The following is a 15,483-nucleotide window of genomic DNA, read 5'->3' as shown; positions in this document are numbered from 1 at the left end:
TATTTTAATCGCTACTCAGCGAGAAATAAGTCGCCTTTTGGCATGCTATTGTTATCTATTGGTCTTCTCACGCGCTGGATTTTTTACGCGCTCAACAACAGGGTATATTGTTCAGACTCGACAAATATTTATGACGGGTTTTATCACATGATCAGAGTATCATATTTCTCAACTTCGACATGGGTCCTCTTATGTTATTCGGGTATTCTTGTAACGGTCTTCTGATTCATCCAACACAAAGCATTTATATCGATTATCTATGCAAAGTATTCAATATGGGGTATTCTCAGCGCTGGTCTTCTTATGCGCCCAAAGAAATGGAAATTATTTATCTTTGTCAACATTCAACCAACAAGAAGGAAATCTAACTTGGAACTACAATTCCAAAGTCAAGGGAAAAGTGCTTATCTTTGCTTTCTTATAATATTAAAACTCTTATGTCTTCATGATTTGCAGGGATTAAGGAAAACAGCACAGCGCTGGCTTTAACGATACTTCGCTGGTTGAACACGAAGAATACCCGGTTCAACCAGACTAGGGGGGAGTGGTTGATGAGGAGTGATATGTGCATAGTAGGGAAATGGTGTAAACCAGAGAAGTCATCCTCGCCAGAGGAGGTGTATCTGCCAGAGAGGTCATCCTCGCCAGAGGAGTCGTGCTTACCAGAGAAGTCATCCTCGCCAGAGGAATCGCATCTGACAGAGAAGTCGTCCTCGCCAGAGGAGGTGTATCTGCCAGAAAGGTCATCCTCGCCAGAGAAGACGCCCTCGCCAGAGAAGACATTTTCACCAGAGGAGTTACTAAAAGCGCGGGGAGGTCTCCCGCGTAAAACCGAAATTACTATCTTACCCTTCAATGTATTAAAGGGGCTTAGGCCCAATTATCTTAGAGAATGGGCTTGAGGCCCTAAGGATTATTTACATGCTTATAAATAGAGACTTAGTAGTAGGTTAGGGGATCATCTCATTATTCATTCATCTCTTGTAAAATGTAATACTCTCTCGATTATAGTGAAAAACCCCCAAAACCCCCGTGGACGTAGGTCTTCTCGACCGAACCACGTAAATCTGTGTCGTTTACTGCTTTTCTAGTTTAGGTGTTGGTTTCTCGTTTCACCAAAATGCTTGTTAATTAAAATAAAATAGTAATTTTTCAGTTATTTTAGTATATTCATGAAAAATAATTATTTTTATTTATAAATATTTATCTTATAATATATTATTCTTAATATAACTTATTTACTCATTCTATTATATGGTGGGTCCATTTTTTCACTTGTAATACAATTAATTAATTATTATTATTATTAACACTACTACTTTTTAGGTGATTCATTTTTTCCACTCAACCACTTTTATTAAATTTTTGACGTTCCCTTCTAGTATACTATTTTTTGGAAATGAAGGGAATATAAATCCACATAATTGAATTTAGTTACTCTTGTATAATTATATTCCATTTTTATTCAATTTAATTAAGGTAAAATTAGACACACATGTTTTAATAGAACACTTGTATGTGTCATATTAGAATGTCTAATAGAACAACAATTTCTTTGTTTAAAGAAATTAGTTGAGTATAAATAAATCGAAAGACACAATATTTTATTGTTAGAGGAGGTCTCTCATGCAACTTTCCGCACGACTCATATAGTCTAATATAATACCTATATAAGTGTCTTATTACATTTTTATGAGATACTTACAAGTGATATATTAAAATGTCTGAATTGGTCCGCACCGTGTGAATTGCTGCACAATATAATTTGTGTCATTTTTATTATCTTTATGTCGAGCGTTTACAAATTGATACTCCCTTTATCCCAACAAAAGTGTCTTAGTTTGTTTCGGCACTAAAATTTAAGTAGGTAGAATTAAAAAGTAAAAAAAATAAAAATTAATGAAGCCTACTTTTATTTTGTGAGAGGAATAGAATTAAAGTATAGATAATTATAAAGTAAAAATGTAAAAAAGGGTGGAGCCCATTTTTCTATTTTAAAAAGAGGACACTTGTTATGGGACAATTCAAAAATGCATAGTTCATTGAAGAGGCACTCTCCCGTGCAATCGGTTGCACCATGTAATTAGTCTCTGAATGACACTACTTCAACATACAAATGACATTTGAAAATCTTCAAGTGTCATTTGTACGTTGAAGTAGTGTCATTCGAAAATGTTCAAGTGTAATTTTTCGAATAAAGTAGTATCATTATGGAAGCCAGTTGCACGGTGCAACCGGTTACACAAGAGTATTTGTGCTCATGGAAAAGGTAAAAGCGAATAAATCCTAGTATTTAAGGTAAATTAAAATATAGTTATACATATTATTAATTAGTCCATCCGTCTCAATAGTAATGTCCCATAACTTTTCGACACGAAGAGTAAGAAATACGTAAAAAATAGATAAAGTGGGCTGGTGGAAATTATTTAAATATTAGGTATAGAGAAAAAATACATTGCCAAAAAAATGAGACATTACTATTGGGACGTCCCAAAAATGAAAATGGAACATTATTGTTGGAACAAAGGGAGTATAAAAAGTGATCAGCTCTCCCTAACTAACTAATTGGTACAACACATGTAAAAGATTAAAAAAAAAAATCATATCGAAACTTTTCCTCCTGTATTATAGTATGAAATTCATATTTTTTGAATTTCATATCACACAGTGTTACATTTTTTTTATACTCCCTCGGTCCACGAAATGAGTACCCATTTGTGGACGGCACGGGTTTTAAGAAATGTATGGAGTGTAGTGTGAATAGTTTAAGGGTCCCACTTTTTGAGTGTATTAATTAAAGAGATGTGTGGGGTACACTTGCCAAAAAGGGAAATGAGTACTCATTTCGTGGACGGACGAAAAAGGAAATATGAGTACTCATTTCGTGGACGGAGGGAGTATATCTTATCAAACATGATATTGATATCTAATAAATTATAAGATTGCGTTCTCTTTGATTGATAAATTTATCATGAGAAAATGAAAGATAATAATAATTTATGCCTGTAAATGTTTTATTTCTTTTTTTCTCATTTTCTATAAAAGAAAATTTCATCATAATTTGTTTCTTATTTTCACTTTAAAGAAGGATAATATTATTGTCACAGAAAAAATAGGGTGATTTTGCAATCCACTTGTATATGTTCCCCCATCAAAAAAGCAATTGCTTTCTTCCTCATTTAGGCCAATACTTCTATTCTTATTCTACTACACATGATTATGAGACTTGTTTCCACTAATACTCCTAGCATATTTCTAATTCTGACGACTATCATTCTAGCATTTATACTAGTATAATCTATAATAATATTGGATTTCTTTGGAATATTTTTTGTTTTGGCGAAAAGTTTTCAACTTTAGAAAACATCAATAAATGCAAGTCTTTGTTGTATTACTTACACCTCAGAGTTAGATATTGTCTACATAATTTTTCTTTTTCTTTCTCTTTCACTTTATTATTACTATTTTAATTTTTGAGTCTGTACTTTGAACTTTTCTTGAACTCTTACCTCCAACCATAACTTATAGGGTGTGTTTACTTTGATGAATAACAAAAATTTATGCCTTTAAATGTTTCATTTCTTTTTTCATATTTTATACAAAAGACAAGTTTACTATTTTTCCTTCTTTATTTTCACTTCAAGGATGAATAATATTATCCCTCCATTTTTAAAAGGATAATATTATCCATCCTTGAAGTGAAAATAATGAATGAAAAATAGTGAACTTCTCTTTTGTATAAAATATGGGAAAAGAAAGAAGATATTTAAAGACATATTTTTGTTATCCATCATTTTCTCATAATAAATTTATCCATCAAAGTAAACGCTAAGTGTTCAAGTTCCACTAATATTTTCTAAATTGAGCTGTTTAGCTGGATAATGTTTAAATTCGTAAAAAAAATCTTAGCACAATTCAACTAGATTACTAATTTATTGTTGTCTAATTTCTGAGTGACAATATGTATCATATTGATTGGTATTGTGTGAATAAATAATTAGATATGTAAAACAAGTGGTACAAAATAAGTCAAAAGGTTCCAACCAGATATCTTATCTGCTTATTTAATTGTTCATTATTAATGCTGGGATAAGGAGTGGATTTTGAGGGGTTGGATAATTATCTAGATAGTGGAATCTCAATCAAGTTTAAACTAAGATAAAAATTGGAGAAGATATGATGAACATTGTCCGGAACTTTTGAGAATAATATTAGGTTGAAGAATGATATAAATCACTTTATACGGAATCTTAGAGGTTCTGTGATTTAAATTTCAAATGGAAAACGAGGAATCAACCGAGTAAGCACGTGCAGATCAAAGATTCTTTAATAGACAAGGTTTCCCTTGAAGAGTATTTAGATGAGTTTATGAATTTATATGGAATATCTAAAATATATTATGGAGGTGTTTGACCCAATTATAAATTCTTTAAAAGTTGTTTTAAATTTTAATGAAGTTATAAACTTTTGCAAAGTGTTTTGGTAAAAAATAAGCCTTTAAACAACTTGTTAGATGTAAGAATAAGTTTGATCAATATATAGCTTGTAAGTTCTCCAAAAATTAGTTCCTTAACTCTAATTTAATTTTTTCATAATCTTATAAGCAACAATCTTTTTAGGGTTAATTGCCTATAAATACACGAACTATACTTAAATTTTGATTTTTGACAAAATCTATTTTTTTTGGTAAAAAAATACATGAACTTTTATATTTTTGGAATTTAACCGATCGAAGCCGAAAGTTCGTCGGCTAATAAATTGATTGTCTGAATTCTGATGGGCAATCTGAAGGTATCGTTAGAAAGCTTTTAATGTTATTTTTCTAATGATACTTATATTGGTGGGTTTTGATAACCGGAAGTTGTAAAAAAAATGGCATGAAAGTCGAGGTTGCGAAACTTTATATTTTTTTTTTCGACCACTTCCAGTTACCAAAACTCAACAATATAAGTATCATTGGAAAGACAACGTCAATAGCTTTCCAACTGTACATTCAAATTGGCCATCAAAATTCAGTCAATCAAGTTATTGGCCAACGAACTTTTGGGGTCATATCAAATTTCAAAAAATTAAAAATTTATGTATTTTTTTACCAAAAAAATAGATTTGGTTAAAAACCAAAATTTGGGTATAGTTTGTGTATTTATAGGCAATTAACCCATCTTTTTATAACAATAGTCCTACTATGATTTGTTGTTTCTATCATCATCTATATATAATTATGGGTTAAGGTGCAGATAGGCCCCTTAAGTGGAGGCCCTTATAGCGTTTCACTCCTCTTACTCACTGTGTGTGCAATTTAGCCCCTAAAGTACCAAAAATCGAACATTTAACCCCCTCCGCCCTAACTCCGTCAGTCCACCGTTAGTCAATTTTTTTTATTCAAAAATGGTCGTTTCTCTGATGGATTCGTCTCTATACGCCATGGTCTGTAGCAGATCAAGAGCGCTCATTTGCGCCGCCTTGTCCCTGCTCCCGGCCAGCTCCACCACCCCTGCAATGCCGCCGTCTTCCACCATGAATCTCTTTATCTCCTCCACCGCCACTCTGATTAGCGGCGCAATCGCGCCGGCGGCGATCAGCTCGGCTTTGCAGGGCGGGAAGTCGGCGATCAAGCAGACGGCTCTCGCGGCTTCCTCCTGCACCTCCGTCTCTTGAAAATCGAGTAAATTGACAAGAATATTTAAGAAACCTTAAATCTCGGCGCCAATCTTAACATATCTATCAACTTCTCGAATGACTTGGTTCAAGGCAAAGAGGGCTTCCCTCTTCATTGCCTTGCTCCCGATTTTGAGCCTGGAAACGACGTCGTTGAGGTAGAAACACACATCGTCCTTGGAGGTGGAGGTGGCGGGCCTGGACACGACGAGGACGTGACTCTACTCCAGCAGGTCGGCGGCATAGATTTCGCGGAAGCTGATGATGTGGGCGTCGAGCTTCGTCGATAGCATGTCGAGATCGCTCTGCATGAGGAGCTTCCCGCTGTAGGACTCCGAGCACCGCCGCGCGAGGCCGTCGCAGCTTGCGAGTGTGCTTAGAATATTCTCCAGCGTCTCCATTTTCGAATTAAAAAAAAATTGACTAACAGTGGACTGACGGAGTTAGGGCAGAGGGGGTTAAATATTCGATTTTTGGTACTTTAAGGGTTAAATTGCACACACAGTGAGTAAGATGAGTGAAACGCTATAAGAGCCTCTACTTAAGGGGCCTATCTGCACCTTAACCCTATAATTATACACAGGTTGGATCAAAAGCAGCCTAGAAAGTTCTTAATATATTCGCATGTCCAAAATTCATCAAAATGTGACAAAGATAAAGGGAATATTGCACGCATCGTGACGTTGTGAAATACTTATAATATAGATTCAACAAATTTAAAGTAAATACAACAGATTTATTATTTTAAGTTAATTGAATGAAAATAATTCATTTTTTTAATAACAAGCTGGAATAGCTCAGTTGGTTAGAGCGTGTGGCTGTTAACCACAAGGTCGGAGGTTCAAGCCCTCCTTCTAGCGTTTTATTTGTTTTTACTTCCCTTTATATTACTTGTTTTATTTTTCATTTACTTTTATTTTATTTGTTTTTACTTCCCGTTTTATTTGTTTTTACTTCCCTTTATATTATTTGTTTTATTTTTCATTTACTTTTATTTGCTTTCGCTTTACTTTGAAGTTATTTTCGCATATGAATGTATTTAAATTCTTTAAGAAAAAATTTAACTCAAACATTTTTCTCCATGTAGGAAAAGAAATGTGAAACTTGAGTCCGATTGTGACTTTCAATAATCGGAGCAAAATAAGAAACTGGTGATTTTAATAATCCTGTTTTGTTAATTTATGTGATTGTTTAAGGTGAAAAATATACAATTTTTTTTAAAAAGGTCAAAAATATACAATTTCCTAATTTTAATGAAATTACACATCAATCTTAGACAAACCATGTCACCTTTACTAGAACCCAGACATAGATTTGTAACTTGTTAAGAGATCATATATCAAACAACAAATTTTTAGAAGTAAGCGGCAAAATTCGGATCTGAAAGTATAAGTAACCCATTACTAAAGAAAGGGCCACACAAGTTCGGTGCAGCACAAAAGAAATAAGTTTACAACTATATTACATCTTCAAAATAAAACCAAATTAGAGGAGCCTATAATCGAAACATAAAAGAGTTATAAAGACTGCTCAAATGATAAAAATACAACCAAATAAGTATAACAACTCGATGGTGCTTTCAGGCAACAGAATGCAACAGCAGCAGCAGCAGCTGGAGTGCCAGTGCCGTTGAAGAAGAAGAAACAGAAACAGAAACACTAAAACGAATGCTCGTCGTCTTCAAGTGCATTGTAAATCATCCTACACCATACAAATTGTGTTTTAAGGAATTTTAATCTTTTGAAAAAAATCAGACGACACAACGGGGAGGAGATCGTCTTACCAGAACAAACACATGAAGAGAAGAAGTATGATATAACCAAGCTTGAAAAGTCTCTCCTTCTTTTCCCAATTTAACAAGTTGAAGATTTCAGTTACATCTACAAGGTGCTGTCTTTGAAGGTACCTGAGTCAACATTTCCATAAACAAACAATAACATTTCCATATAACAAACTTGCATGGCCAGTAACAAATTATGCACGAGGTAAAAAGGTGCAATAATAGCATACTCACTCCCCGAAAAGATGTACAGGACTAACAAGAAATGGAAATCAATTACACAAGTAGAGATGGCCAAGGGTAGGGAATAGGGATGAGCAATAACTAGACTGACACCACAAAACCACACCGAACCAATAGGTTTTGGTTGATATGGGTTTCAGTTTTGATCCGGTTGGGGAAATCAAAAACTGAAAGTTTTCGGTTAGTTCGGTTTCTAATCGAATGAATTGGTTTGGATCAAACCATCATAACTAATATTTATTAGTTTATAATTATTCTATGATATCAAAACTAGAAAAAGAAAATCACTAGAGTGTTGAACTTGAATTTCTCATCTAGTTTAATTCTTAGATAGGATCTTGTATTTTCTTTAGTTATTCTTTAGAGAATTGTGAGACAAATGAAATGAAAAGAAAAAAACTAGTTGAATTCGTCTAAACCAAAACCGACTGAAACCTTATCTCGAATTCGATTCTAGCAAAGCATATATGATCTGTCGTTTCAGTGGAAGAACATAATATTGGTCGATTTGAATTTTTTTACAAAAGTCGGTCCATCAATTCAGTCAGAAACCAAAGAGACCATATGCTTACCGTAGCCAACAGTGCAGTCTGTAAATAACACTTCTAGTAAAGGTTGGAACGGGAGCCACACAAGATAGTAGACAATTTTGATGTTGTTCTAGAACCAGAACAGACAGTCCCCACAAATCCAACATATTTTTTTATGAATTTATATAATTATACATGATTATCAAATATCAATAATGAAGCATTAAATGTGATTCAAAAATCGGTAACCTCTATTTACTTTCATCATATGCACCAAGTCTATATCACTGTTTCTGAGAGTGAGAAGTCTTGTTGCATCTATGATGTTTGTGTATGTGTTACGATATCCCACATCGATTCCACATGAAAGTGTGGAATGGCATATAAGAGAGGATCAACCCTTTACCTTTGATCATGGTTTTGGGTCAAGCTAGGTCTCTCTAAATTATATGATTAACAATTTGGTTCGACCTACCAGATCCAGACGTTTATGGAAGACAGCAAAAGTGCTGCATGACACCAGGGGCTCGAAGGCGACCTACCAGCTGGGTCGATCGAAGGCTCCCTAGAGTGAGAGCCATCCATGGACGTCCGGTCTTAATGGGGGATGGATTGTTACGATATCCCACACCGGTTCCACATGAAAGTGTGGAATGGTAACTTTGACCATGGTTTTGGTATGTTAGTGTTCCACACTAAAACCTAAGACATGCATAGATTTTTTTTTCACTATTACATGACACTACAAGATTACACCATTTATCTTTCGTATTATGACGTCATTCTATATTTTTAATTAGACTTATCAAGTGGAGTGATTATTGGCAACAAGCACTAAAGCAAAGACTTGTATCCTTTAGATGGGCAATCATGGTGGTACAACTTAGTAACAAGTCTCCACGGGCCCAATAGATTACTTCATGGGCATATTATGCTGTCCCATCAATGCTTATATGACATGGTAATATTTCATTAGCAAAAATAGCTGGTTACAATATTAACTTGGCTCAGTACTAAAAACAGAAAACACAATCAACCGATAAAGTATGCTTCTAAAAAAAGAATGAAATGGCTCATCAGTTTCCTAGAAAACAATAATAAAGACAATAACCGCTTGGAAAATACAAGTACACTAACCCCCCTCAATCCACCATGATGGCAGTTAGTTGCTAGAAATTATCATTTATCATGACTCATGGCTATGCTACTGTCTTCTCCAATCAACCTGAGACAAAATCTTCCACTACCACTCCGATACAACCTCTCTGAAAAATATTTAAACATGTCAAAGAAAATAAGTGCATGTAAACTCCTGATTAAGGTCTTGAAATCTACTAAGATGATACAAAACATGGAAAAGTCAACTGCATTTTCATTTCTGCAGCTGCCCCCCTGCATCACCTAACTACACCTTCACAAACAAAACAAAGTGCCAGAAAGGTTCCAGGTCAAGGTATAAGTGGCATACATCCCAACAGTTCACACAATAGAAGATATGTCCAAACCAAGTTGACGGTTTCGAAGCAAACTAGGAAGTGAAAGTGATGAGAATCTTAATCCTGTGTGTATCAGACTATCATTAATGTGGCTTTTGGATGTTGTTTTTAATCTCTATTTTCGTCAGATGCTAGCTTCTATTTATATTTATCTTACAAGCTAGTTTTAACCTTGAGGATCCTTTAGTATAATCTAAGAATTGAAGTTAAGATTGGACCCTTTTACAGAGTTGTTTCAGCAGATTTTCTGGGGGAAAACAAAATCCTGAAAGAAGTTCTTCCTGGTTTTGTATTCCAATTTGTGAATGGAATAGCATTGTGACCTGTTTTCTGGTATTCTACTCTATCTTTCACAACTTGCGACGTGCTTGAGGACCTTTAATCTTATCAATTGGTCCAGACCAAACAATATCTCCAATTATCCTTCGGATGAGCTTTTCATGACCTCAAGGACCTTGAAGAATCGTGTGGCCACCTAAGAGAAGGGCCTCAAGGCCATTCGAGCTAAGTTGGCAAAGCATCAAGCCAATCTGAGTTGGACAACTAAGATATACTGAAGGGACCTCCTGACTACTCGCACCTGCGAAAGGCCATCAACAGCAGTTAGAGGATCGAAGATGCTGCATAACTATCTGTGGCCCAGAACTCTTGTCCACCAGCAGGTGGTGATGAGGTACATCTCTTGGTGGGTGCCAAAGGGAAGAAGGCGTTTCCAGTACAGGAATTAGGGTTGGGGTTGGACTCAATAGTTTAATCCAACCCAAAATGCACCAAAATGTCCCTCAGAATCTTTCGATTGTATTTGGACTGATCCAGCGCAGTTGAACAGACAAGCTGAGCAAGATTTTCCAAAGCACACAACCGGTGACAAATAAAGGTGAAAAAAAAAGTAGAGGATAAATTACAATTTACAAGAAACAACCAGCATTTTCAAGCAATTAGGAATCCTTTTGGAAATGGCTTACTTTGTATGAAACCTTCTCATTAACCACATTATACTGACTACTGAATGAATAAAAGTACTTGAAAATTTACCAGAAAGAATGTATATTTCACCTAAATAGATTCTGTACGGGTGAAAGACCCAGCAAGAAGATCATGTGACTTTTTATGGTGAGTGCACCTATTTTCCACTTTCATGCTGACAGCATTAAAGATAAGGTTGTTTTGGTAGCAGTGCAAGAAAATGGCAGAGCAGCCTGTTTAGGATGTTATACAGCTTATTAGTTGCTGTTTTATTTATTAAGTATTTCTGTTAAATGGTTTATGCATGGGCCTTAGTGAGTCCGTTGAGTCCAAGCCTTAGTTTATTTGGCCTCAAGTTTTTAGGTCTTCAAATAGTAGTTTATGAAGTAGTCTTATGTTTTCTTTGGATCAATATTGTTTAGGACAGAATTACTATAGCAGGAATTCTCCTGTGACCTCTTCGAGGTAGTTTTCGTACAGTAATATTAGTGACTCCACCTTAACTCTACCAGTTTCTTTTGGGGAGGTACTGATAAGTACCTCAATTTCATACACCTAGCCAAATGGATTTGTGTTTATCAAACTTTTGAAGGAAGATCAGGTCACTTGAGTCTCTATTTGTTTGATCTTATCTTTTACTCATATTTATCTTATGCTGATGTTTATCCATATAAGGATCCTTTAGTATAAGACAAGGCAGAAGCTAGGAGTTAGGATTGGATAGTCGTTCTTGCTTGCAGACCAGCTGGGCAGGAACAAAGTTCCTAAAGGGATTTCTTCCAAATTATGTTCTCCAATTCCATTTGTGGAATAGTATTTCCACCCTTTTTCTGGTTTTCTAATCTCTCATCCGCAACTTGCCGTTGATTAGGGCCTTCAACTCTATCAGGAAGGAAGTGAAAATTGCAGCCATTGCCAATAAAAATTTATTGATTTTCCTTTTATAAGTTTATAGAGGATAAATATAGTAGGAACCTGAAAGAATCCATTTATCCAGGAATATCAAAAATATAGTACGGTGATCACCTAATTTTGCAATGATATGTTTAATTTAAGAATGAAGCAGAAGCATAAGAACCTTACAATCTCACGTTGTAGTACAGGTATGGGACACAGAGAAGCGACATAAACCAATGTCCGGTGACAAGGAAGAGGAAGCACAGAACTCCTTGCGTGATGAACTCTGGTAAAACTACTTTATTTATTCGAGACGCAGAATCATAAGGATTGATGTAATCAAACTCTAAATCCGCCAAGCACATTAGCTGCATAAAATGTTGAACAGGATTAAAGATGCTGTATACCTTGCAGTTTTTATGAATTAACACTATTTTAAACCTTCAGAAAGAAGCTCTAGAACAACACGCTCTGTAATATTAAAGGAAAAACATGAGCTGCTAAATTTACCCCTGTGAAGCTACAATACAAGATCAAAGCTGTGCATATATTCTCTTCATAAAGTTATCAAACTGCACATAGTAATTTCTTGTAGCAATTTTATTTTCCTGCCTGCTTGTAATTAATCTTTTTCATTGTTTTGTTGGGTTTGGAATTGGGTATTAAACCTTGGTCATTTACTCATAAAAGTGAGCAACACCACTAGCTACAATCAGAAGAGGAAGTCTCCTCTGCAAGATCATAAATTAACCGACTTGTACTGAATTGGGACGAATATGTAAATTATGCATTCTTCAGAATCAAAACCTTCATGAGTAAAACCTACATCTTTGGTTTATTAATCGGATCCTGAATCCGAAGTTAAATGAAGATTATAAACAGATTACTTCATACCTTTTCCATCAAATGCAGAACAAAAGATATTGATTTAGAATGTTGGAATCCCACAATTGTCCTCAATCCAGGTTAATCCATAAACATCCAAAATTCTTCCATTTCTATCCAAAACCACACTATGGTAGTAGTACATTTAGTTCAATTTGATAAAACCATGCCTAACAAAATCCCTGATTCATCAGTTTTAAAATGAGAATTTCTTTCAGGCACATTTGCTCCCAGCATGATATTATGTAATATTGGTATTAGCCTACCAGTCAAATCATAAATGCTATGCTATATGTACTTTAATCAAATTTTTTGAACCTGAATAATTAATTTTAAGCAATATACAAGTATTGATAATAGTGACTTTTTAGACTTAGTTTTAATACATTACAAGCTACTACTATTTTTTAACAATACCAATGATCACAATCTTGAGATAAAACGAACCAAAATATAATTGGAAAGACAAAAACTAAGCAAATTCCTCCAAAATACACACTGATAAAGGATAACATAACAGGTTGTGTAAAACTCATTTTCTGTAAAATAATAGGCTTAACATCAAGCCCCTCAGTTCTCAACACAAAATGCTAAAATTTCAGATCAAAAGAACACTCCAATCCTACATCGCGGAATCAAAAACCAACCAATTATCCACAAAATCAAAGAAAGCAGGAATCTTTACACAGCATTATGCGTCTCGCTCAGCACACTGAAGACAAATCCAAAATAGATATATACAATTCAGGTATTGATGGATCATAACCTGGAAAACGATCATAACGAGGAGAGCAATAAGTATGAAGAAGAAGAGCAGCCATGCCAACACCTCTCCCATATCCTCTTCTTTTTTACCCTTTCTCAATTATTCTGTTTCCCTAAAATTTAATGCAGTGGTTTGAGGGATAAAAGGGAGACGATGATAGAGAGCGCCAGGTGCGCAGTGCACCGTGGAGCTTGAATTCACAAGAAACGAATCTCCGCCGGCGAAAGAAAGGAATCAGAGATGACCGGAATCGAAACCCTATCGGCGGAGGAAAAGACGAGGAATTTCAGGTGCCGCATTCAGGTGTTACTTTAGCTTTATAGCTCAAATAAAAATTTCATTTTAATAAACTCAATTAGATATGTAAATAAATCAACCTATTCATTAGTTGTTTAATAAAAAATCATTCCAACTTATTTGGTGAAACGAACCAAATTTGAGATTAGCAGTGCCAGTATTCGTCTTATTAGTTGGTGAACAAATTCATTAATTGATTTAATTTTAAAATATAAAATATTTAATTTAATAGTATTATTAATATTTCTATACTACATTTAGTAATATTGTATAAAATCTCTAATTAATTTTATTTGTTATTAGAAATAATGAATGAAACAATTCATATTTTAAACATTAGTATAAATTTAAATTGATCGTTTAAGCTCGAATAAGCTATGAACATTTGATAAATAATTCGAATATCGACTTGATAGTAAATAAATTAAATTTGAAAATGATAATAGCTCGACTGAATTCCAACATATTCTAGACTCAATATTTTGATTGTTGCACATAATTGGTCAACTCAGAGTTGAGAATCACACATGGAATAATGACTAATTGTTAATTTATAAATATATATATAGGGAGAGGTTCAAGAAAGAACCATAAATAAAAGAAGACCGAAGAACTATTTTCAGCCATTCGATCATCAAGATCTACGGTGGATGCATCATCTTGTTGGATGAATGCAGATCCTGGGTTCGAATCCTGAAGGGAGCATTTTTTTTAGTGCATTAATTTTAACAACGAATGCATTAATTTTTACAGTGGATGCATTAGATTTGATGGTTCTCCCGTTCTCACAAATAATGTATATATATAGGGAGAGGTTCAAGAAAGAACCATAAATAAAAAAAGAACGGAGAACCATTTTCAGCCATTCGATCATCAAGATCTACGGTGGATGCATCATCTTGTTGGATGAATATAGAACCTGGGTTCGAATCCTGAAGGGAGCATTTTTTTAAAAAAAAAATTTAGTGCATTAATTTTAACAGCGAATGCATTAATTTTTACAGTGAATGCATTATATTTGATGGTTCTCCCGTTCTCACAAATAATGTAGTTCTCTCTAGAACCACACCCTTATATATATATATATATATATATATATATATATATATATATATAGAAATGTCAATCTAGTTCAATGGGCCAATTAATATGAAATTACTCATCGTAAAAAAATACAACTTATTTATATTTTACAAAAATTAGGTTATAAGCAAACTATTACTGGAAATAAATAAATAAATAAATAAAATGGAAATAAATAAACTAAAAATTCGAAAATAAATAAATAAATAAACTGAAAATTGAGAAAATAAATAAATAAACTGGAAATAAATAAATAAATAAGTAAATAAACTGGAAAATAAATAAACTGAAAATTCAAAAATAAATAAATAACTAAACTTGAAATTAAGAAAATAAATAAATAAATAAACTGAAAATTCAGAAAATAAATAAATAAATAAACTGGAAATAAATAAATAAATAAGTAAATAAACTGAAAATTCAAAAATAAATAAATAAATAAACTTGAAATTCAGAAAATAAATAAATAAATAAACTGAAAATTCAGAAAATAAATAAATAATCTGGAAATAAATAAACTGGAAATAAATAAATAAATAAATAAATAAATAAACTAAAAATTCGAAAATAAATAAATAAATAAACTGAAAATTGAGAAAATAAATAAATAAACTGGAAATAAATAAATAAATAAATAAGTAAATAAACTGGAAAATAAATAAACTGAAAATTCAAAAATAAATAAATAACTAAACTTGAAATTCAGAAAATAAATAAATAAATAAACTGGAAAATAAATAAACTGGAAATAAATAAATAAGTAAATAAACTGGAAAATAAATAAACTGAAAATTCAAAAATAAATAAATAAATAAACTTGAAATTCAGAAAATAAATAAATAAATAAACTGAAAATTCAGAAAATAAATGTATAAATAAAAT

At 33.3% G+C, this 15,483-nt stretch overlaps 1 protein-coding gene and 1 non-coding gene across 2 annotated transcripts; one reads left to right on the top strand and one right to left on the bottom strand.

Annotated features, from left to right (window-relative positions):
- The first annotated feature begins 6,444 nt into the window (after nucleotides 1-6,444).
- Nucleotides 6,445-6,518, top strand: TRNAN-GUU (transfer RNA asparagine (anticodon GUU)). Its single transcript has one exon. It is a non-coding gene; the product is annotated as a tRNA-Asn (tRNA).
- A 521-nt stretch (nucleotides 6,519-7,039) lies between these two features.
- On the bottom strand, nucleotides 7,040-13,692 carry LOC131025893 (protein cornichon homolog 4). The gene is made up of 4 exons (XM_057955673.1): nucleotides 13,222-13,692; nucleotides 11,757-11,938; nucleotides 7,442-7,564; nucleotides 7,040-7,359 (listed from the first exon to the last, which is right to left on the bottom strand). The coding sequence occupies exons 1-4, from the start codon at nucleotides 13,291-13,293 to the stop codon at nucleotides 7,317-7,319; spliced, it is 420 nt and encodes a 139-aa protein (XP_057811656.1). The 5' UTR covers nucleotides 13,294-13,692; the 3' UTR covers nucleotides 7,040-7,316.
- Between the last annotated feature and the right edge of the window lie 1,791 nt (nucleotides 13,693-15,483).

This window comes from Salvia miltiorrhiza, chromosome 1, assembly GCF_028751815.1.
Source record: "Salvia miltiorrhiza cultivar Shanhuang (shh) chromosome 1, IMPLAD_Smil_shh, whole genome shotgun sequence".
Lineage (NCBI taxonomy): Eukaryota > Viridiplantae > Streptophyta > Magnoliopsida > Lamiales > Lamiaceae > Salvia > Salvia miltiorrhiza.
This window is presented reverse-complemented; position numbering and strand designations above follow the sequence as displayed.

Coding starts and splice junctions, on each gene's coding strand:
- LOC131025893 (XM_057955673.1), bottom strand. CDS start 13,293: ATGGGAGAGGTGTTGGCATGGCTGCTCTTCTTCTTCATACTTATTGCT. Junction 7,565..11,756: donor CTGTACTACAACGTGAGATT/GTAAGGTTCTTA, acceptor ATGTTGACTCAG/GTACCTTCAAAGACAGCACC. Junction 7,360..7,441: donor CTCTTCATGTGTTTGTTCTG/GTAAGACGATCT, acceptor TGTATGGTGTAG/GATGATTTACAATGCACTTG.